At 61.4% G+C, this 21,101-nt stretch overlaps 2 protein-coding genes and 1 long non-coding RNA gene across 5 annotated transcripts; 1 reads left to right on the top strand and 2 right to left on the bottom strand.

The window, feature by feature from the left end:
- Nucleotides 1–2: 2 nt before the first annotated feature.
- Rnf126 (ring finger protein 126) lies at nucleotides 3–7,229 on the bottom strand. 2 transcript variants are annotated; one of them, XM_076558812.1, is made up of 9 exons: nucleotides 7,062–7,229; nucleotides 2,925–2,983; nucleotides 2,762–2,825; nucleotides 2,337–2,581; nucleotides 1,802–1,870; nucleotides 1,666–1,735; nucleotides 1,244–1,333; nucleotides 1,046–1,161; nucleotides 3–659 (listed from the first exon to the last, which is right to left on the bottom strand). In XM_076558812.1, the coding sequence occupies exons 1-8, from the start codon at nucleotides 7,134–7,136 to the stop codon at nucleotides 1,051–1,053; spliced, it is 783 nt and encodes a 260-aa protein (XP_076414927.1). In that variant the 5' UTR covers nucleotides 7,137–7,229; the 3' UTR covers nucleotides 3–659; nucleotides 1,046–1,050. The 2 variants fall into 2 exon arrangements, with proteins under 2 accessions (XP_076414927.1, XP_076414926.1); XM_076558811.1 differs by having other exon boundaries at nucleotides 1,240–1,333; nucleotides 7,062–7,227.
- Nucleotides 7,230–11,110: 3,881 nt separating this feature from the next.
- LOC143270091 (uncharacterized) lies at nucleotides 11,111–18,328 on the bottom strand. The gene is made up of 2 exons (XR_013047017.1): nucleotides 18,194–18,328; nucleotides 11,111–12,830 (listed from the first exon to the last, which is right to left on the bottom strand). It is a non-coding gene; the product is annotated as an uncharacterized LOC143270091 (long non-coding RNA).
- Fstl3 (follistatin like 3) lies at nucleotides 15,502–20,761 on the top strand. Of its 2 annotated transcripts, none has more exons than XM_006978228.4 (5): nucleotides 15,502–15,660; nucleotides 16,813–16,998; nucleotides 18,214–18,429; nucleotides 19,342–19,569; nucleotides 19,651–20,761. In XM_006978228.4, the coding sequence occupies exons 1-5, from the start codon at nucleotides 15,564–15,566 to the stop codon at nucleotides 19,692–19,694; spliced, it is 771 nt and encodes a 256-aa protein (XP_006978290.1). In that variant the 5' UTR covers nucleotides 15,502–15,563; the 3' UTR covers nucleotides 19,695–20,761. The 2 variants fall into 2 exon arrangements, with proteins under 2 accessions (XP_006978290.1, XP_042122782.1); XM_042266848.2 differs by having other exon boundaries at nucleotides 18,214–18,514.
- The last annotated feature ends 340 nt before the right edge of the window (nucleotides 20,762–21,101 follow it).

The following is a 21,101-nucleotide window of genomic DNA, read 5'->3' as shown; positions in this document are numbered from 1 at the left end:
GCTCTGCTTTTTGAGTAGGTGTATTTTAAATAGCTTTCCAGATAACACACATTTCCCTTTAAAAAAAAAAAAAAAAGTCTGCTGGAGCAGTTTGTTCCTGGGTCTGCTGGTCACCCTCATGGTCCCGAGGCCGGCGCTGGCTGGGTGCTGGGCCTGGCGACAGTTCCGCTGACTCTCCACAGATCATGCATGGCCGCACGTGGCTCAAACGTCCGTTTATTTCAAAGCAGTAATAATTTAAAATCATAAAAACCCTTCTGCCGCAGTTGAACATTTGGAGGGTGAGGTTGGAGACGCCGAGGACGCCGGCTGGGGACACGGGGCCCACGCACGTGCCTCCAACAGGAGCGGCCATGGCCAAGTCCGAGCCTGTCGCAGCCTGGGGCCCGGCCCGCCAGGTGCTGCTGGCCACCACGGGGCAGCACCTCTAGTCCGCGGCCACGGCGGTGCTGGGGCACCTGGGGCGGGTGGGAGGGCCGAGCCCCGGAGGGTGGGTGGCCAGGTGGGACTCAGGAGTTGCTTGTGGCATTCTCGTTGCTGGGCGAGCTGGACGAGGATGAGGACGAGGATGACGAGAAGCCCACTCCGGTTAGGCCTGGGGGATTGGTGGCCGTGTTCTGTCCGGTGAGGCTCTTGCGGCAGACCGGGCAGCTGTCGTGCTTGAGAGGACAGAGGAGGAGTTAGGAGGGGGGGGCAGGGCCGAGGGCCGCGTCGGGGCCCGGGTCTGGGTGAGACGCCAACAGGCACAGCAGGATGTCAGGGACAGCACCCAGGGCAACGCTAACATGCTCTGACCCAGGGGTTCTTTCTGGATCTGGGCAGCGTGAGGTCAGCCTCAGGGTCCAGGTGTGAGCCGAGGTCACAGCTGGAGCCAGGCATGGCAAAGGCAGCTCAGAGCTAAGGGGAAGGGACGGTCTGGGAGTTTGGCTGGTGTTAGGGCTGCGGTTAGGATGAGCACAAGGTTTCTGGGTGGCAGGCAAGCAGGTCAGGGTTAGGTCAGAGGTGGTCTGGGTGTGCGGGCTGCCTCCGAGTGTAGGGCGGTCACCTGCTCTAGCCAGGGCACGATGCAGCTGTCATGGAACAGGTGGTTACAGGGCAGCTGCCGCACGCTCTCGCCCAGGGCGTAGTCGTCTTTGCACACGGGGCACTCCAGCCCCGAGCCTGCAGAGGAAGAGGTCGGTGAGAGGCAGGCCGGAGCAGGGGAGGACCCCGGGACTGAACACCACCCTGTGAGCATACCCACGTGTTCCTCTGTGACGGGGACTGTGGGGAGGGCTTGAATCTTCTCCTTGTCTGCGGGTGGGGGGCCCGTGTTCTCAAACTGATTGAGGAGCTGAAAGACAAAAAGGAGCAGTGGCCTGAGGGGGCAGGGTTCCCAGTGGGAGGTGGGGCGTGGTGTCCCCACCTGCCCAGCTCTGCAGGGCTGCAGACCAGCAAGACACACCAGGCCACTAAACCTCTGGGCTGTCTGGGGCGTACAGCTCTGGTACAGGCCACTGTCCTTCTAGAACAACAGGCATCCTTCACGAGGCGGGGGAAGGAGGACCGGCCACTGAGATGCCCGACACCAGAGGGCAGGATGCTGCAGTGGCCTTCAGTGCTGCAGAGCCTCATCGGGCTGGCTTCCCGCCCCCCACCCCCGAGATGCTGAGTGGCCGGCTGTACCTGTGTGATGATGGTGTCCAGGCCGTTGGCCCCCCAGGCGTAGTCCATTGGGTTCGAGTGCAGGACGCCCCTGGGGGGGAGAGGCCGGGTCAGGGGACGCAGGGTGGGAGGGGCCGGGCACCCGTCCCCTACTCACCAGGGACCAAGGCCCAGGCTGGGTACAGCGGCCGGGGAGATGATACCGTTCACGAGCTGCTGGATGATCCTGTGGGAGAGACGGTGTCACAGGGGCCTGCGGCGGCCAGCCCACCGCCTCACCGCCAAGAGGCTTGCTCTGCAGCCCCTGCAGGCAGCTAGACTTGAACTGTCTCCACCACTCAAGTGCTGGGATGACAGGCACGTGCCCTTCTACCCAATGGGAGGAAGCCATTGGTACAAACTGTCTCATAGGGAATCCCAGGAGCCAGAGGCCGCGGGGCACGGCTTCAAGGTCGTGGATCCCAGCCTTATTCCACTTCCACAGGGGCATGGGGATGTAGTGCTCAGCTCCTGTGGGGGACCCAGGCTCCTTGGGTCCTGTCTAAGGAGAGAGGTGGCCAGATGGCTCCCATGGGAGCCAGGTGAGGCCCTTAAGGAAGTCTGGAGCCTCAGGTCAGTGGCGTGTGCTTGCCTCCATGTCTCTACGTCTCACTGTGGCAGGGAAGCCCTCACCAGCCACCCAGCCCACTCACCCTTCCAGTGTGGGGACACCTTCATGCCGGCCAGTGGCTCGCCGGGCGGTAAGGCGAGCACGGGGCTGCCGGGCCCCATACCGATGCCGAGACTGGTGCTCTCTCTCCCGCCGGCTCTCAGGGTCCCTGCCGTCATCGGCCTGTGCCCCGGGAGGGAACGTGGGAATCTCAAAGCTATCATCGAAGATGCCGAAAGCAAACTGGCTGTATCCCTGCGGCAGCGTGAACAGGTGCTGGTCCACACTCTGTGGAGAGGACGTGGTGAGGCCGCCATGTACCACAGACAGCGAAGGGGGGAGGGGGTCCACTGACCATCCCACAGATGGGGGACAACTGTCAGGGCTAGGAAGAGCACCCAGCATGGGATGGGTGTGTGCCCTCCTGTAGGACAGGGGAGGATCTGGGGACCAGGGACCCTGACTCACCTCAAATGGCTGCCGGTTCTGGTCGGTGGGGGCTGTGGAGGGGGCAGAGCCGTTTTCTGTGTTCCTGGGGAGAGAGCGAGCCTGTCAACTGCGGCTGAAGCCCCTCCTAGGTCCTCAGGGCAAAAAATGCCAACGTATGGCAGCCCCCCACCCTCATCACTACCTGGTCTCTTCTGGAAGCTCCTCGATGAAGCCAGACTCGCACCTTGGGCAGATGTAATCCTGCGGGAGAGGCAAGGGTCAGGACGGCATCTATCCCAAGCCATGTACGGCAGTCTGTCTAGCCTGCGCCTGAGGCACACAGGGCAGAGAGGACAGTAATGGCCTCCTCCTACAGCCTCATGACTCCAGCACCCTGCTAGGTCTCCCCAAGCCTGGATTCCTCCAGTGACTTCCAGTCCCAGTGAAGACCCAGACAGTGTGCACCCCACAATGAGAGGACCCCAGTCCTTTCTTCAGACACCCTGAAAACCAGGTAATGCCTTCCTGAGGCCAAGTGCCAGCCACATTTGTGCTTCTGGGGCCAGAACCCCTGGACCCAGAGCCCGGGTCACCTCTGGGGCCACCACCACGCACAGAAAGCCCCACCAGGTGCAGGGCACGCTTCCCACAAGGCCACGCTGCTGAGTGTTAAGGCGGTGGTACAGGCGGTCAGCCGAGACCACGGGCCTCTCACGGACAGAATGGATCCTAAATCAAGAGTGGCCACGGGCCTGACCACTGGGCTCCACACGGCACATCACACACTACGTCCTGCTCCAGCCACAGGCAGCTCCAAGCTGTTGGACAGGAGCAGAGGGCAGGGAGGGGGCGGCCCAACCGGCAACGTGACATCCGAGGCCCGCTCACCACCCTGCAGACACACCTCCAGAGCTGGACGCACTGCCACGAACATGGGAAGGGCACGCCATTAGTCACCAGGGCAATGCCAGCGTGACTCGGCTGACCCGAGACAGTCAGCAAACCGGGGGCAGGCCTCACCAGAGCTGGGTGGTCGCACTGTTGGCAGGGCCAGAGTCTGACCAGTACCACCTCCTTGGCATAGTACAACAGCAGCACACACATGGTCTGGTGCTCTCTGCCTCAACCTCCACACCCAGCCACTCCTCACTGGCTGCAGCAGGGACACAGTTAGGGTCAGCTCGTATCCACTGCCACATGTCTGTCTCTCAGGCAGGCATCTGCCCAGCCTCACAGCAGCTGGCGCCAAGGGTCACCCAGCAGAGGCCATTCTGCCTTGATGGTCCCAGTGACATCCTACCCAGAGAAGAGCCCTGATAGAGACCCGAGACTGTAGGATATCCACAGGACATGGGGTGCCCTATGCTCAGGTGACCCCTAGAACACATCCCAAAGGACCACCCTGAGTGCCACAGGGAAGGCAAGGGGACGGAGTCTAGGCATCTCTGGCCAGTGTCACCGGTCTGCAGCCCCTGGTCTCCAGAGGACAGGCGGCTTCCAGAACTGACAGGGTGTGAGGCATGGGCAGCCACAGAGCCAGCTCCCTGCCCATGGCTGCGCATGCAGAATCGCCATCCTTGGGCACGTGTGTCCTACATCCCTAGAAGACGCAGCAGCCACCGCCTGTCTCACGAGTCCATGCAGCACCTTCCTCGGCACATGGCCGTGCCGTGCCGTGCCCTCTAGTCTCCCACCAGGAGGACTTAAGGCCTTCACCTTGCCTGGCGCTCTGTCTGTAGGAGTGGTTCTGCCCAGGCCCCAGGCCAGGCCCCTCACGCTCTGTCCACGCTAGGCACCGTGTTCACGCATGCAGCAGACACTGGTCCTCTCATCTACGCCCCTTGACCCACGCGGCAGTGCACAGGAAAAACGAGGAGCCAGGCTGCAGGTGTCTGCCCATGAACAGACACCCCATGTCCACACCTGTGTGTCACATGGCCTCCACCAACACACCCTGCAGAGGATCAAGTCTGGGCGTGCACTACCCACGGCCTCTAGCCAACTCATCTGCTTCCTACTGACGTTCCCAGGCAAGCAAGCTCTTCTTCCCAGCACCCTGAAGCTCGGCCGCTGCCTGGCAGCCCCAGCCCCACAGGCACGACACAGACGACCCATCAGAGCAGCAGTTCCCAACCTGTGGGGCGTGATCTCTTTGGGAGTCAAACAACTTCTTCTCAGGGTTGCCTATCAGACATCCTGAATATCAGATATTTACATTAGGATTCATAACAGCAGCAAACAGTTATGAAGTAGCAACGAAAATAACCTTATGGCTGGGGTCCCCACAGCACGAGGAACTGCACTACAGGGTCACTGTGTCAGGAAGGCTGAGACCCACCGTGTTAGAAACCAGGGGTGCTGCTCACTTGTCTGGCATGGGCAGCACACTGGACAGCTGACGACACAGAGTGCCTGGCTCAGGGCCACCCTGAGAAGTGGCCTCTGTCTGACTCCAGAGCAGCAGCAGGGCAGCCCAGGTGCCACCACTGGAAGTGGTGTCTCTAGCAACCAGCTCAGGGTCTGGAGTGGCCGCTGTCACTACAACTGCACACAGGGCAGGGTCCCCTCCTCCCGAGGGGCCTGTCCTGGACTCTAGACCGTGACGAGTCCCACTGAACCCCAGACCCGCCCCAGCTCCCGTTAGCACGCTAGCTGCTCACACAGGAACCACCACACCACTGTCCAAACGCTTGTCACTCCCTGGCCGGCCTACCAACCCTGGAAGAACAAGGACCGTGTTGGGTCACCGGGACTTACAGGAGGGCCCCTGCCAGGCACAGCAGCGGTCAGAGGTCAGGGTTCTCCTTGTTCAAAGCCACAGGACCAGCACCTGGTGCTGTGTTGGCCCCAGCCAGGAAGAGCAACAGCTAGGATCAGGCCATCTCCTGGCAGAGAGCCAGGCTTCTGACCCCAGGGCTCACACTGACGCTGGGGGCTGCAGTCCCCAGTCCAGGCTCCTCCCTGACACTGAGGACAGCAAAGAGCAAGGAAGCTGGGGAGACAGGGATGAGGCGCAGCAAACCCAGAAGCAGAAATGACCATCAGGGAGATTCCCACACCCTAGGTTTGCGTGGCACCCCAGATCCCACTCTCCCTCCAACCTGTGTTTTTGTTGTCATTTTGCTTTTTGTTTGTTCTAGACAGGGTTTGCTGGTGTCACCCCGACTGTCCTAGAACTCATTATGTTGCCCCTGCCTCCTGAGTGCTGGGATTAAAAGCATGAGCCACCAAACCTAGCCAAACTGAATTCTTAGACCTAACATGGCCCTAAAGAACACCACTGTGTCACCACCCAGGGGTAGACCCGAAGAAACTACACCAACTCTGGCCACCCGCCCTTCACCCGGACAGGCTCTGCATGATTCAGATACGACCCCATCCATCACCCTCTCTGCAACGGCAGTGTGGCTTACACCAGACCAGGTACCACTTCAAAGGACCCACCCAAGCTTCCTTTCCTCAAAATACAGGGGCACACTCCATGCCCAGCTGGCTGCAAGTACAGGGAGATGGACCCTCCCTAGAGTGAGCCTCAAACCTGGTATGAGACAAGGGATGCCCGAGGGGTAGGAGGATGCTGCCCTGGGAACCTAGGAGCTACCCACCAGGGGTTGGCCAGATGGACCTGGGAAAAGAAAGGGGAGGTCGGGGACACCAGACACAGAACTCGTCAGTCACTCTCAACAGGCTTGCAGGAACCCTGGGAGGCACCTGGCCAAAATCACCTTGAACTGAATGCAGGAGGCCCCAGGACACCCAAGCAGGGTCCTCGGGGTGGGTACACATGCCCCGAGCCACCGTGAAGCGGCAGGAGGCCTGGGGACGCCCAGGTGGGGGCCTGGGGGCGCCCAGGTGGGGAACTGGGGACGCCCAGGTGGAGGCCTGGGGACGCCCAGGTGGGGAACTGGGGACGACCAGGTGGGGAACTGGGGCCGCCCAGGTGGGGAGCTGGGGGTGCAGCTGGCCAGAGCCACACCGAGGCACTAGCCTAAGGCCTGTAACGACCCGGTTGGGGCTCCAGCGCGGCAGGCCCCGACCCCCGGGCCGCGCCGTCGGATTCGCAGCTCCTGCGGGCGCAGCTGCGAGGCCCGGGGCGGCGCTCGAGGCCGCGCTGCGCGCCCCCGCGTCCTGGCCACGCGCTCGGCGATCGTCCCCGGCGCGGAGCTCGGCTTCCGATCCCCCAGGGGTCCGACCGACTCCACGTCCCTGCGGGGGAGCCCCGCCGCCGCCCTGGGCTCCCGGGCCTGCCCGCCACGCTGCTCGCACCCCACCGGGCCTCAGTTTCCCCTGTCGCCCGCCTCGCGCGCCCAGCCCCGCCGCCCTCCCGTCCGGACCTCACCGGCAGGCGAGGCACGATCTCCACCGAGCAGCAGTGGCAGAAGTACCGTCCGGGCTGCGGCGACGCCTCGGCCATGGCCACCGCCGCCTCCGCGTCGCCCGCCCCCCGCGCGGCGCCCGCCGCCGGCCGTTTGCTGCTCCCTCGCCGGCCGACGCGCCCGCGCACGCTCACGCATAGCACGCACGGCACGCACGGCGAGCGCCGAGCTCGCGGAGAAACGCGGGCGCCGCGCCGCGGAGGGCCGGGTCGTGGAGGACGGTGGCCGCACGAGGACAAACTGGAGACAGCCGGAAGCCGGGGGCCTGGGCCGGGCTGAGGGGCGGGGCCCGCAGATCAGGTGGCGGAGCCTGGTCTCCTTGGCAACCGGGAGGAGTTTGGGGGCGGGGTGTTCAGGACGGCGGAGCACCTTGGGGGCGGGGCCTCCCTGGAGTGGGCGGAGCCGAGAGGCCTTGGCACCCGAACAGGGGCAGAGGCGTGCGTGAAGAACGCGGAAACGTCGGGACGGCGAGAGGACGGGTCTCCTTGACAACGGCTTGCAGAGGTGAAGCCAGGCTTGGATGCGGGGAGAAGTCGGGGATGGAGACCAGCGAGCCGTGCGGGGAGGAGACTCTTCCTGGTAACCTGGGCGGGGCGGGGCCTCGTGGAAGCTCCGGCGAGCCAGGGTCTGCCCGGCTGTCTCCCGGGCAACCTGGGGTACGGTTCTAGCTCTGTAAGCAACTGGAAAGCTGTGGGGTCTCCAGACTGAGCCTGCGCGCGCGGCAGGGCCGGGTTTCCTTGGTAACGAGGACCAGATCCCTGGACCAATCCTGGAAACAGCCTGGGAGCTTGGAGCGGAGCCTTGAGGCAAAGCGTCAAGCCTGCGGGCCCGTCTCCTTGGCAACCGGGCTAGTAAGCCGTGCTGGCTGGAGGCGGGCTCAGGCGCTCGGGGCGTGGTCTGCGTCGGGCAGGGCCGTCTCCTTGGCAACCGGGATGGACGGTTGGGGCGCAGCCTGAAAGCGGGTGCCTAGCTGGGGAGACGGGCTGGAGGCCGCAGGGCTGAGATTCTTTGGCAGTCAGGGTTGGATGGAGAGCCCTCGCAAAGCCAGGTGCCGCCGCGAAGCAGAGTCGCCCGAGGGGCGGGGCTTGGTCGCCTTGGCAACCGCTCAGGTGGTTAGGGCGATACCCCGGACCCCCTGGAGGAGGCTGATGGGTGGGGCCTAGGTGGCTCCTCCTCTTCTCCAACCCGCCAAGCCCCCATTTCCCTCTGTCCTTCCCCCTCATCTGGCGCACCAGGCAAGCTCGCCTCTGGGTATTTACGCGCACAGTCTGTGCCTCTCCAAGTGCATGGTCCTTCTTTCCCATGTCCAAGTCTTCTCGTGTGGCCTCCACAGATCTACCCCATACCCTATGTGCACCTCATAAACTGTAAAGACAACGCCAGGCAGGAGGGAGTGTTATGTCCGGGCGGTACACATCAAGCGTCACACGAACACTCGAGATAGGGACGCGAAGGGACCCATTCTTTGGTGGAAGGAAGAACCTCTAGCTTGCAGGCAGCCCATGTCTCTGTGTGACCCTTGAGGAAAGGATGAAGCCTGCGTCATCTTTTAGGCTGGGTCCAGAATGTTCCTGAAGTTAGTTCCTGTATTGATTTTCTTATTCACTCAACATTCATCGAGCACCTATGGAATGCATACCAACACCCAGCCCCATGAGGTCAGGGGAAGGATGGAATTCCAGACTGACCTTGGATGTGTCTGACGGCACAAGAGGGGCTTCCTGGGGGCAGGGAGGGTGAAGTGGAACCAGACTTTTGAGGAAAGAATGGGAGTTGCTGGGAGCTGGGCTTCTTGCAACAAGTGGACGTTCAGCCAGCTCCCTGGCCATCTTTCTGTCCAGGAGTCCCATTCATTTTGGCGTTGACCACCAGAGGGCGTAGGACACCCATCAATGGGACCAAGTCTGGTGGTATGCAGAGACTTCAAAGCAGCCCCGGGGCTGTTTAAACACAAGGACATTCATTGGAGATACCCTCCACGGGGCAGCTCAGGGCAGCTGATAAAAGTTATTGGGCAGTGCGCGTGAGCTGACCTCCCACCAGGCCACTGCTGTCTGGCTTTGGGCGAAAGTTTAACCTTTCTCAGAACCATGGCAGAGCTTGCCTCCTGGGAACCTCATCCCTTGCATTTGCTGCTTGCCACTGGCCACCCATGTCCACCTCCAGTCTTGCGCTGCAGGGTGAGAGTCAGTGATCAGGCGCATGGGACCCGGCAGCCCTGGAAGCTGTGGCCTGCAGGCGTCCATTGGTAACCAGGTGGTTGTGTGACTTTCATGGTTGTTGATATAGATTAGGGAGGAGGGCACCATCCATATCCAGGGCTCCTGAGGCGTCCAGTGTCCCCCAGGGTCCAGTTCTACTGGTCAAGTCCTTGACGCCTGCCTGCAGGGGAAGATTTCCAAAATTCTACAGTGGGGACCAGAGCCTGGGCCTGTGACGCTCAGTGCCGGAGTCTCTTCCTTATTCAGACCAAGGGCTTGGCAGCCTCCCCATCAGCCCAAGATGCAAGCTGTACTTTCCTGAGCAGTCACGTGCAGAGGGACACTTCCTGCCTAAGCTTGTCTTACCTATGTGATGAGTGTCCCGCTCCTGGAAAGACTAGAGTCTCTCTGAGAGAAGCCTTGTCTGTGGTACAGCAGCTCTGACTCCGCACCCAGCTCTCCCTAACCTCTGGCCTCCGTCTCTGCACACTGAGCCCAGCTGCTCAACACTCCACCCCATTAAGCAGGCAAGCGTCTTCCAGGTGCACTCTGGAGGTTCCTGTTTAGTTACTGTATTTGGGGAACAAGTCATGCCAGCTACGGGAGACACTGACCCAGGAGCATCTCAAGTTCAAAGCCAGTCTGGGCTACAGAGTGAGCTCAAGTCCAACCTGGCAACTTAATGAAACCATGTGTTAAAAAGCAAAGAGCCCAGGGCATGACTCAGAGGATGCCATTCCCCAGAACCCCCAGTGAGGATCTGGGGACGGCTGTTTAGGGGTGGAGCACCTGCCTGGAATCCCCCACCCCCACCCCGTGAAGGGCTGGGGGCGTGGTCAGGGTGGAACCCGCCCTGAATTCCCCAGTGAGGGGTGGAGATGTGGTCAGGGTGGAGCCCCGCCTAGAATCTCCAGGGAGGGGCGGGGGCGTGGTCAGGGGTGGAAACTCTGCCTAGAATCACCCAGTGAGGGGCTGAGGGCGTGGCTCAGAGGTAGGTCACATGCATTACATGGGCTCAATTCTCAGTACTAGAAAAACAGATGCCAACATTGAGGTCAGTAAAATGGTTCTGTGAGTTAAGTGCTGCGAACCTGATCGCCTGAGTTCATTATCTACCACCGTCTTGGTGAAAAGAGAGCTCCACTCCTGCAAGTTGTTCTCTGACCCCCGAGACACATGCACTTTGACATACGCACCCCTGTACACACGTACACAGTGAGACACATGCACTTTGACATACGCACCCCTGTACACACGTACACAGTGAATGTGGTAAAAGTTCGCTCGGAGCCCCAACAAACTGGGTCTCAGTGCAGCACGACTCTGGGATTAGTCCCCGGAACTCTCTGGGTAAAATGGAAAATAAAGCCTGCAACTTTGTTACTGTAGCGAACAGAAGGCCTCGCTTGTGCAGCTGCTGCAGGCTGGACACTCCATCCGCTGGGAGTCATCCATCCTGTCCTTGGCCAGAGCTGGGCCACAGGGTCGTGCTGCCCGGGGGCTAGAAAGAGGGGTGGTGAAGGCACCGGCCGGCCATTTTCAACTAGCGAGGACTCACTGTCGTCACCAAGGACAGGGCCTGCTCTCTGTAATAGACGCGGCTGCCCGAGTCCCTTGGGCTGGAGAGACGGCTCAGTGGATAACAATACATACAGCTTTTGAAGAGGACCTGAATCCAATTCCCAGCACTCACATCAAGTGACTCCCAGCTGCCTGTAACTTCCGCTCCAGGAGCTCTGGCGCCCTCTTCTGGCCCCTGGGTATCTGCACACCCACGTAAATACCACCCACAGATACACACATACAGATAATTTAAAATAAACCTGTTTTTGTTTTAAGATCGGCATCCTTATCAGACAGGGGTGAGTTTATGTGGAAGGGGCTGACATGAGAGTGTGAACAGGAGGGGCCTGGAACTTAGGTGGGTAGACCTGGAGTTGCTCTATGGCTTTAGGGAGTCATGGTGGTGTGGAGCTAGGGAGAGCCACTGTGGAGTCTTCAGGCTGTGCCTTGGTTCTGACATCACTTATCCTTCTTACTTGGAGAGGGAAGCTGTCACATTCTCATCTCCAGAGTGTGGGGCCTGGAACGTCCTGCAGAGAGCCACAACCCACATCCTAGAAGCAGAAGCACCAGGACACGGCTCCCCAAGAGCCCTAAGAAGCCGCCACTTTGTGCCCTCAAGACTCCATTTGAATGAAATGCAGAGCAACCCTCTGGAAATGCTGTAGAAACTTACTATCTACTGACTTCGGCTTACAGGGAAGGACTGCAGGCATGGCTGAATCCAGGACTTCTGATGCCATAGCAGGTACCTATGGCCCCGACCGGCTCTGCGTCTTGCCTGGCTGGCTTCCTTCTGGCCATTGGCAGGGGCAGCCTGCAGCTGTGGGATCCGCCTTCCAACTCAGCAAGTTAGACAGGAGTGGTCCAGGTCCAGTCAAAGAAAGAAAACGTGGGAACAGGTCTCCTGTAGCCCAGGCTGGCCTTGAAATGTAGGGGTGGATGACCTTGGACTCCCCGAGTCTTCCCAGGGTGGGGCGGGAGAGCAGTTGGCTCCCAGTCCTGAGTGCTGTCTACCGGGTCCGCGGGGTGGACCCCAGGGCTTCCTGCCACTCTGACATCTGACTATGCCTGTGGCTCTGTTTGTTTTCTGGATTTTGTTGTTGTTGATGTCTGGCTGGCCCCAACCACTCTGTAGATCAAGTTGGCCTTGAAATCACAGAGATTAAAGGTGTCTGCCACCACACCTGACTGGCCCTGTTTGATTTTTGAGTCAGGGTCTTTCCATGCAGCCCAGGCTAAAACTTGTCATCCTCCTGCCTCAGCCTGGGATGGATTCACACCCAAGGCTTTGAAGGTCCTTAGCTGGATAGTTTCTTGTAACTAGAGAAAGAGACAGATCCCCAGGCTCTGGGTTAGAGACCTGGATAACTAGAGGCCATTGTCCTATCTGCCCCACTTAAATTGTCCTAGGTCTGCCGCGAGGCACAAACATTCAGACTGTCAAGCCTCAACAGATCCTTTCTTTGTGCCTAGTAGCAGAACAATCTGGAGTCCCAGACCAGCCTGAGCTACAGAACAAGACTTTCCGTCAAAAAGAAGTGAGGGCCGGGGTGTGGCGGAACAGTGGAGCGCTGGGCAAACAACCCCGGGCTTCTGAGTTGAGACCCTTGGCACCCCCGGACAAGGCTGGGTGTGTGGAAATAACCTGGCGCTGGGGAGGCAGACACGGGAGGATCCCCGGGGCTCTCCCGCCAACCAGTCTAGCTGAATTAGTGACTCCCAGCGTCACCGAGAGACCCCATTTCAAAATATGAGGTGGAGAGCAGTCAGGTGTGGGCCCCGGGCCCCTGTCTCTGGCCGCCGCTCACACAGACACGTACACGCAGACCCCTCCTCAGGCAGCCATGACCTCTCCCGTTGGTCTCAAGCGTGGCTTCACCCTCCAGGCTCTGGTAGCTGTCAGGGGTCGAGGGGTCCCGAGACTGTCATTTCCTCTGTGCTCCGGGGTCTGGGTGAGAGAGAAGTCTGCGAAGTTGAGCAGAGATCATGGGCGTGAGCCGAGAACAACTGACTCTCAGAGCTTGGCGGTAGGAAGTGGGCAGCGGGGAGGGAAGGCTGAGTTGGGGACAGCTGTGCCAAGGGTGTCCCTGGGGAACCCATGGGTTCCCAGTATGTGGGAGCAGGACAGAGAGGGGCCCTGGACCCGCGCCAACCACACAATGGTCCTTTGATTCACCCAGCCCAGGCCACAGTGGCCCAACAGGAGGGGTCAGGCCTCGGCCAAGGTCAGTGCTGTCCACCCCCACTCCCTCCTGCCAGCTCTTGGTGAGAACACAGGGTCCCATGCCCCGCCCAACCTAGGAGCATCCTCGGGGAACTGCCAGAGGCCAGGGCCAGGTCAGTCCCCCCCTCATTGGCACTGGACAGCTACAGTGAGGAAAAGAACGGCTTCTGCGGCCAGTGATCTGCCGGGGCCTCACTGTGTGATGTCACCTGAAGGGGTCTGGAGCAGATGTAAGGACGGGGGTGATCTCAGGAGACCTAGTGTCCCCTATAGCACCCCCATATTTTCTAGCTATAGACTATTTATCTGTGTATTTTTAAATATATTTATTTTATACGAGTGCGTGTTCCACCTGCCGTGTCTGTGTACCGTGTGTGCAGTACCCAAAGAGGCCAGAAGAGGGCGTCAGGTCCTCTGCAACTGGAGTTACAGACAGGCGTGAGCTCCCTGTGGGTGCTGGGAACTGAACCCTGGTTCTCTGGAAGAGCAGCCAGTGCTCTTAACTGCTGAGCCGTCTCTCCAGACCCTTATTTGTGTATTTTGTTGTCTAAACCACGAGCTGGTTTAGGTGAGGACAAACTAGATCATCCTTGGTCACTGGGATCCCCCACACCAAGCTTGTCCACTAATTCCCCCAAATCCGCAAGGGACTCCATGGGACCCAAGGGCCTTTCAAGGAGGAGTGAGGTAGCTACTTTGGAGGCCCCCAGATGGGAGGTTCTAGGTTCAAGAGAGAAGACCCCAGACCCTCTAGCCTAAGACCCCAGAGCACAAAACACCCGAGACCCATGCCAGTATTACCCTCGTGGACTGGAAATCTCATGGCAGCTGTGGCCCATCTACGCCGGAAGCCGGGTGTTTACCCGGGAGGGAGAGGAGAAAAGTCCCCCCGTCTTTTGGACACATGTTTGTGTATGTGCCGCAGCTAGTGTAGGATCAACTTGCAAGAGTCAGGTCTCCTTCTACTGCGTCTCTGCGGCGTCCTGGCTGCACACACCTTCACTCTTTGAACCAGCTTTTTGTGATGGCTATTTTGAGGCAGGGTCTCACCATGTAGCCCTGGCTGTCCTGTATCTCACTCTGTAGCCCAGGCTGGCCTCGAACTCACAGAGATCTGCCTGGCTCTGCCTCCCAGTGCTGGGATTACAGGCCGGGCCACTGAGCCATCCTGACTGTTTTGAGACAGGGTCTCCCTGGCCTGGACTCCCTAGGCAAACCAGTTTGGATTTGAACTTGTGACCCTCCTGAGTGCTGGGATTCTAGGGTGTGCCTCCCTCCTGATTTCTTCCGTGGGTGAGTGTGTGTGTGTGTGTGTGCGCGCGCGCGTGCGTGCGTGCGTGCATGTGTCCGTGTCCGTGTCCGTGTGCACGCCTGCACCTACGGGGCCAGAGGACACGGGTGTTCAGTTTCAGCACTCTGGGCCTTTGACACCGACTCTCCCTAACATTGGAGCAGGGCTCTCGGCCAGCAAACCCCAGCGACCCCCCGGTCTCCGGGCGACCCCCCGGTCTCCACTCCCCGCAGTTCCGGGGTCACAGCCCCTCTTGCCCTGCACGCTCAGCTCACACTTCGCGGGTGCTGGGGTTTTGAACCCAGGCCCTCCTCTTTATACAGTAATCAGTCTTAACTCCTGAGCCGTCTTCTAACCCCTGGGTTTTGTTTGTCCTTTTTGAGACAGGATCTCAGGTTGCCCAGGCTAGCCTGAAATTCCCTCTGTGGCTGAGAATGACCTTGACCTCCTTGACCCGCCCGCAAGGTGGAGTGGCAGGTGTGCTCCAACATGCCTTCTGCTTGCCGACCGAGCTACTGATGACGTCGCCCGACTCTAGTCTGACTCACTCTGAACTCACAGCAATCCTCCTGCTTCAGCTAGAACGAGAGGTATGAGCCTGTAAACAGCTTTGCAGCTCGGGACACCCTTTGCCACCTTGGGGCTGGTGAGTGTGAAGGTCAAGGCAGAGGCTGAAGAGACCAGATGGCAACCTCGTTGTCATGCCCGGCCCAGACTTGCAGACACACTCCAGGTGGAGACCCCCGAGGAACGCGGACACCTGGCGGTGTCCACCTCAGTCACCCCACACAGGCACCTGGCGGTGTCCACCTCAGTCACCCCACACAGGCACCTGGCGGTGTCCACCTCAGTCACCCCACACAGGCACCTGGCGGTGTCCACCTCAGTCACCCCACACAGGCACCTGGCGGTGTCCACCTTAGTCACCTCCAGAACACGCCCCCCGGGCCGCAGCTTGTGACCTGACCCCGCTGTGAGCTGTTCTTCTAGACAACTGTCTGGTTCCCAGATGGGATAGGGCCTGCCCCCGGCGGCCACCCCCGCGCAGGCCCGGGCCCTGCGCCTAGGGGACACGTCCGTCCCGCCGCGCCCCGCCCCGCCCGCCGCCGGCCCCGCCCGCCTGGGGCTTTTATAGGCCGAGGCGCCCGCACTCCCCGAGTCCCGCTGCTGCCCCACGCTCGCCATGCGTCCTGGGGCACTGTGGCCGCTGCTTTGGGGAGTCCTGGTCTGGGCGGTGGGATCCGTGGGCGCCGTGATGGGCTCGGGGGATTCCGCGCCCGGTGAGTGGGGCTGGGCGGAAGGGGCGGGCAGGCGGGCCACCCACGTGGCCTGCGGAATGCGGCAGGGGGATGTCTGGGGTGCGCTCTGGCTGGGTAGGCGAGTGGGGTGCTCCACGCCTCCAGCCTCAAGAGAGGACTGACATTTATTTATTAAGCTCTTATTGTTTACCTGCTTTCCCATGAGTCCACAGAACCCAAAGTTGTGGGTACTTTTTCCATCCCCGTTTTCATGATGGGTAAACTGAGGCTCGGGGTCATGAACCTCGTAAGTGACACTGTGGGTGGCCCCTTTAGAGAGACATCTCTTTTAGAGAGACATCTCTGGGTGGCCAGACCTGCTAATGCCATCTGGGCAGAGGGTTTCAGGATTCCTTGGAATGTCTCTGTTGGAATGGTGTACCTGCGTCTGGCTTGGAGAGCTCTGGCCTCAGTTTCCCGTTTTGAAAAGTGTTTGCTGAGGCGGGGGGCCCAGTTCGCGGAAGGCGCTGAGCAGTGTCTCCTGAGCACGGAGGAGCCCCGATACAGGGGATGCGGCTGTCCCCATTTAAGGGTGAAGAGAGCTGGGCTCTGCGTTCCTGCCTCTACCCCGCCCGCCCGCCCCGCAGGGCTGCTGGCCTCCAGGGGAGCCGAGCCCCCTCCCCTAGGGCCGCGTCCCCCGTCCCGTCCCGTCCCGGGGGAGTGAGCTCACGCAGAGGGAATGTTCCCCAGTTGGAGTGAGTAAGAGGCGGCTCAGGCGAGGGGGGGCTGCAGGCCGGGGCTCGGCCCTGGGCACTGTCTAGACGGAGGGCAGAGGCGGGCACCAGTGCAGGCCCACAGACCCTCACATGCCGAGTGCCTGGCATTTGAAGGGGCCGGGCAGGGTGCCAGCTCTCAGGCCCGGAGGCCGGGCAGGAGCTGGTGGTGGAGCACTGGGGTGCGGCTCAGAGGAGGAGGGCTCCCCACAGAGCAGAGTCAGGACCCAAACTGTGGCTTTCTGCCGCCGCGTCTTCCCGAGCAGGGGGACAGGATACCCAGGATGGCTATGGACAGCTCTGGCCGGAGGGGGCATTAGGCCTGGGGCGTTGGGGGTTGGTTAGGAGTTTGCGACACAGGGAACAGTCCGTAGGTAGCGGCGGGGGTCTGGAGTCACCCTCCGCCCCTCCTGTGGCACAGGCGGCGTGTGCTGGCTGCAGCAGGGCGGAGAGGCCACCTGCAGCCTGGTGTTGAAGACGGACGTCAGCCGCGAGGAGTGCTGTGCCTCCAGCAACATCCACACCGCCTGGTCCAACTTCACTCACCCGGGCAACAAAATCAGCCTGCTGGGCTTCCTGGGCCTCGTCCACTGCCTCCCCTGCAAAGGTGAGGAGTCGGGTCCTGGTGGCGGGTGGACGGGAGCCACGGGGAGCCCCAGCCTGCACCCTGCCCCGCCTGACACCCCCCCAGGGTGCCCACACGCCGCGGCCCTGAGTCCGCCAGTTTAACATGGTTAATATGCCTGAGAATGCCCCCCGCATCCCTGCCGAGAACAGAGTGAGTGGCATCCAGACACCTCTGCCTTGGAGGGAGCACTGGTCGGAGGGTACCCCGTCTCTCTGTGACCAGGGCTGAACCAGCAAGGACCTGGAGGACGTGCTGGGGAAGGACGTGGGGAATGCGGGCATTAGATGTAGGGTATTGGGGGATGATTAGGAGTTTGCCGGGTGGACCCCACAAGGAAGAGTGCACCGGGGCTAGGGTCGGTCTCTAGGAGGGTGGGTTCCGATATCAGGCAGCTTACCCAGGAGGCTAGGCTGCAGACCTGAAGGGCAAGCGCCGGTGCTCGGGCTGGCCTGTGGGACAGGATTAATGTCGGGTCAGCCTGGCTGCGTCCACTGCCACACGCCCTCCTCCAGACCCCGCCCCTAGCTTCTGGGAAGAGAACAGATACCCAGGAACAGGCGCCTGGCCTGGGTGTGAGGGCGAGGACTGCCCTCCCCGGCCTCTAGTTCTTAGATTTCCTGAAGTTGGCTAGAGGGCCGTTCCAGATGTGGTTCCAGATGTATGGGTGGGTGGTCCCCGGGGGGTGCCAGGCCTAACCCCATAATGTGGGTCTCTCCAGCCCTTTTCACACTGGGAAACGGAGGCCAGAGTTTAGGGTCTGTTCGTCTGTCCAGACCCACAAAGCAGCTGAACTGGGAGAGGAGGGTGTCCATTCTGACTCTGGCGTGAAGGGCTCAAGCTAGGATGTTTTGGGGGTCCCCTTGTACTCAGCTGTAACAGCCTCAGTTTCCCCGTCTGTAAAACGGTGGCTGAACCACATATTAAAAGGGACAAGAGGCCAGGAGTGGTGGTGCAGGCCCAGATTCCCAGCACTCGGGAAGCAGAGGGTCAGGAGTTCAAGGCCAGCCTGGGCTAACCCTGTCTCAAAAGAACAAGATAAGGAGTGTGGGGCATCCCAACGCAAGACTGTGCAGGCGAGCCTCTTAGGGCAGGCTGGTGGGTGGGAACCGCCAGGCACTCGCACTCAGTTGTGCACTGGGGTGAGCCCGGGCCCAGGGGCACGCGGGGAACCCACCTGCGCGTCCTGTGTCCCAGATTCCTGCGACGGAGTGGAGTGCGGCCCCGGCAAGGCGTGCCGCATGGTGGGGGGCCGTCCACACTGCGAGTGCGCCCCCGACTGCGAGGGCCTTCCCGCGAGCGCGCAGGTCTGCGGCTCGGACGGCGCCACCTACCGGGACGAGTGCGAGCTGCGCGCCGCGCGCTGCCGCGGACACCCTGACCTGCGCGTCATGTACCGAGGCCGCTGCCAAAGTAAGGGACGCGGCGTGGAGAGGCGGGGCCGCGGAGAGGCGGGGCCGCGGAGAGGCGGGGCCGCGGAGAGGCGGGGCCGCAGAAGGTGAAAGCAGGGCCTGGGGCGGGGCTAGGGAGATTAGGGCGGGGCGGGGCCCGCAGGACTGGGAGAGGCGGGGCCCGGGAAAAGGTAGCGCAGGAGAGGGGTGGAGTCTCTGGAGGAGGCGGGGCCTGATGGAGGTGTGACTAAGCAGGGGCGGAGCCTGGGGTAGAGGGGCCCGGGAAGAGATGGGCCCACGAAAGGGCGTGGCTTGGGAGAGGGGCGGGGCTTAGTTACTCCGGGGGCGGAGCCTTTGGGGGCGTGACCTGTACGAAGTCCCGGCCAAATGTTGGTAAACAGGCTCTGCAGGGGCGTGGCCACGTCCGCCGCTCTCTACGGACTCTGGGGATTGGCACCGCTAGGGGCGGGGTCTGGGGGAGGGCAGGTCTATGCAAGACTGGGTCAGGTCAGGTGGGTGCCAAAGTCGCCGGCTGCGACCTTGAGCCCGGGCCCCGGGATAGCTACACGCGCGGGCGTGTCTGGGGACGGCTGTGCGCGGCAGCACGTCGCGTTCCGCAGCCCCGCGGGCCCTCACGAGTGCTGACGCGCGGGAGAAGCTGCAGCCACGGGAGGAGGCGCGTGACGGGCAGCGGGGGACGTGGGTGTGGCCACGGAGGCCACCTGATGGGTGGGGCTTGGTGGAACGGGGCGGGGCTTAGCAGAGCCGGGGCGGGATTGGTTCTAGGGCCTCGATGGTAGGCGGGAGCTGTGCTGCGGGGCGGGGCTCGGGCGGGGCGGCGCGGGTTTTAGCCCCAGGAATGGGGCCTTCAGGTGGAGCCCTGGTGAGGTAGCGGGACGCCCGGCGCCTGACCCGCCCTCTCTCGGGCCCACAGAGTCCTGCGCTCACGTAGTCTGCCCGCGCCCGCAGTCGTGCCTGGTGGACCAGACTGGCAGCGCGCACTGCGTGGTGTGTCGCGCTGCGCCCTGTCCGGTGCCTTCCAGCCCCGGCCAGGAACTCTGCGGCAACAACAACGTTACCTATATCTCCTCCTGTCACCTGCGCCAGGCCACCTGCTTCCTGGGCCGCTCCATTGGGGTGCGACACCCGGGCGTCTGCACAGGTGAGGCTCGGTGGGCCCGGGCATCGGTCCACCAAGGGGTGGTGCGTGCGCTCACTGTTGCCTCTCCCTCCCTCCCTGCAGGTTCCCCCAAAGTCCCGCCAGAGGAGGAAGAGAACTTCCTGTGAGCTGCAGCAGCTGCTGTTTGAGGCCGTCCCAATTTTATTTATTGTCGCAGAAAAGATTCTAATTTATGTCACGTGGACGTACCCCAGACCTGGCCGGGAACCACTGTGGGTCCCCTCGGATCCTGAGCACGTATCACAAAGGACCGAAGGGAGATTTTGTAAGAGTTGGTATGTGCCATCACCAGGTACCGGGGTCAAGTCAGGACCCCAGACACCTGCTGCCCAGGGAGGCAGCTTCGTGGAGACCCCTGCCTTGACCTCTCCGCCTGCTTTCTACGCTGGAGCTGAGTCTCAGGGCACAGTCTATGGTAGCTGTGTCCTCCTCAACTGCTGTCCACACGGGGCCTCCCGGCCTCAGATGGGGGGGGCAGTCAGCATCCGCCCAGAAACACTGGGTTCCTCCCTGTTTACTCCACTTAGAGTGGGACCCGTGGGAACCTGGCTGACTGGGTAGTCTGTGGTCACCCGAGTGCCTACTGTCCTGTTCTGGGGACACCAGAATCAGGTCCCAGCCAGCCGCATTCATCACCAAGCCCGGCAACAGGTGGTGACATCAGCCAGGTGCTGTTTGGGGCATGACCCTTCACTCTGACAGCTGCCACTCAAAATTACCCACACGTGCCTTGAAGGAGACCAAAAAGAATGGGGAGCTGTGGCTCAGTGGTTAGAGTGCTTTCCCAGCATGCACAAAGCCCTGGGCTCCATCTCCAGCACCACGTGGACAGACATGTCGGCACACATCTGCCGTCCCAGCACACAGGAGATGGAGACAGGAGGAGGGTCAGGAGTTCAAGGCCAGCCTGGGTTACCTGAGACCTTATCTGTAAAAACCTTAAAAAGGAAGACAAAATGTCAGCTCATAAACAGGGCCATAGGAGGGTGCACAGCCCCCCATTTGGGGGCAAAGAGTTCCCAGGTCTTCTCTACCCCCGCCCCCGTCCTCGGCTGTGCCTTTCCTGCAGTGCCCCCCAAAGTGTCCTTAGCAGGCAGCCTGGGCAGCCTCTTCCACCCTGGGGTTCTGCCTCACCAAAGAAATAAAGACGGTAAAAACCACCATGGTGACCAGGCTCAGCCTCCACCTGCCTCTTCTCTCTCAACCTGGGGACTGGGGTGGAGCGTGGAGCAACCGTGAGAGCCTCCAGAGAGACGCGGCACGTGTTCACGGGCCCTGGGAAGCGTGGAGGCGAGCAGAGGGACGGAAGTGGGCCCCTCTGGGGTCTGAGGTAGAGGGACAAGATGGCTGGGAAGGGGAGGCCTGCCCTCAGGGAGCCCTCAGGAGCCCTCAGGAGCCCTCAGGAGCCCTCAGGAGCCCTCAGGAGCCCTCAGGAGCGGTGGCTGATGGGGTGATTCGGAGCTGAGGCAGGCTAATCTGCAACTCCAGGAGTGGAGTGACCATTTTGTTTTATT

The sequence above is a fragment of the Peromyscus maniculatus genome, chromosome 22, assembly GCF_049852395.1.
Source record: "Peromyscus maniculatus bairdii isolate BWxNUB_F1_BW_parent chromosome 22, HU_Pman_BW_mat_3.1, whole genome shotgun sequence".
NCBI lineage: Eukaryota > Metazoa > Chordata > Mammalia > Rodentia > Cricetidae > Peromyscus > Peromyscus maniculatus.
The sequence above is the reverse complement of the archived record's forward strand: the minus strand, read 5'-3'. Positions and strand labels throughout refer to the sequence as shown.

What these genes read in the sequence shown, in the direction of transcription:
- Fstl3 (XM_042266848.2), top strand. Translation starts at nt 15,564, where the DNA reads ATGCGTCCTGGGGCACTGTGGCCGCTGCTTTGGGGAGTCCTGGTCTGG. An exon ending in CCACTGCCTCCCCTGCAAAG is followed by an intron (nt 16,999 to 18,213) that starts GTGAGGAGTCGG and finishes CCTGTGTCCCAG; the next exon opens with ATTCCTGCGACGGAGTGGAG. An exon ending in GAGAGGCGGGGCCGCAGAAG is followed by an intron (nt 18,515 to 19,341) that starts GTGAAAGCAGGG and finishes TCGGGCCCACAG; the next exon opens with AGTCCTGCGCTCACGTAGTC.
- Rnf126 (XM_076558811.1), bottom strand. Translation starts at nt 7,136, where the DNA reads ATGGCCGAGGCGTCGCCGCAGCCCGGACGGTACTTCTGCCACTGCTGC. An exon ending in GGTGTCCCCACACTGGAAGG is followed by an intron (nt 1,871 to 2,336) that starts GTGAGTGGGCTG and finishes TCTCTCCCACAG; the next exon opens with GATCATCCAGCAGCTCGTGA. An exon ending in TGGACACCATCATCACACAG is followed by an intron (nt 1,334 to 1,665) that starts GTACAGCCGGCC and finishes TTTGTCTTTCAG; the next exon opens with CTCCTCAATCAGTTTGAGAA.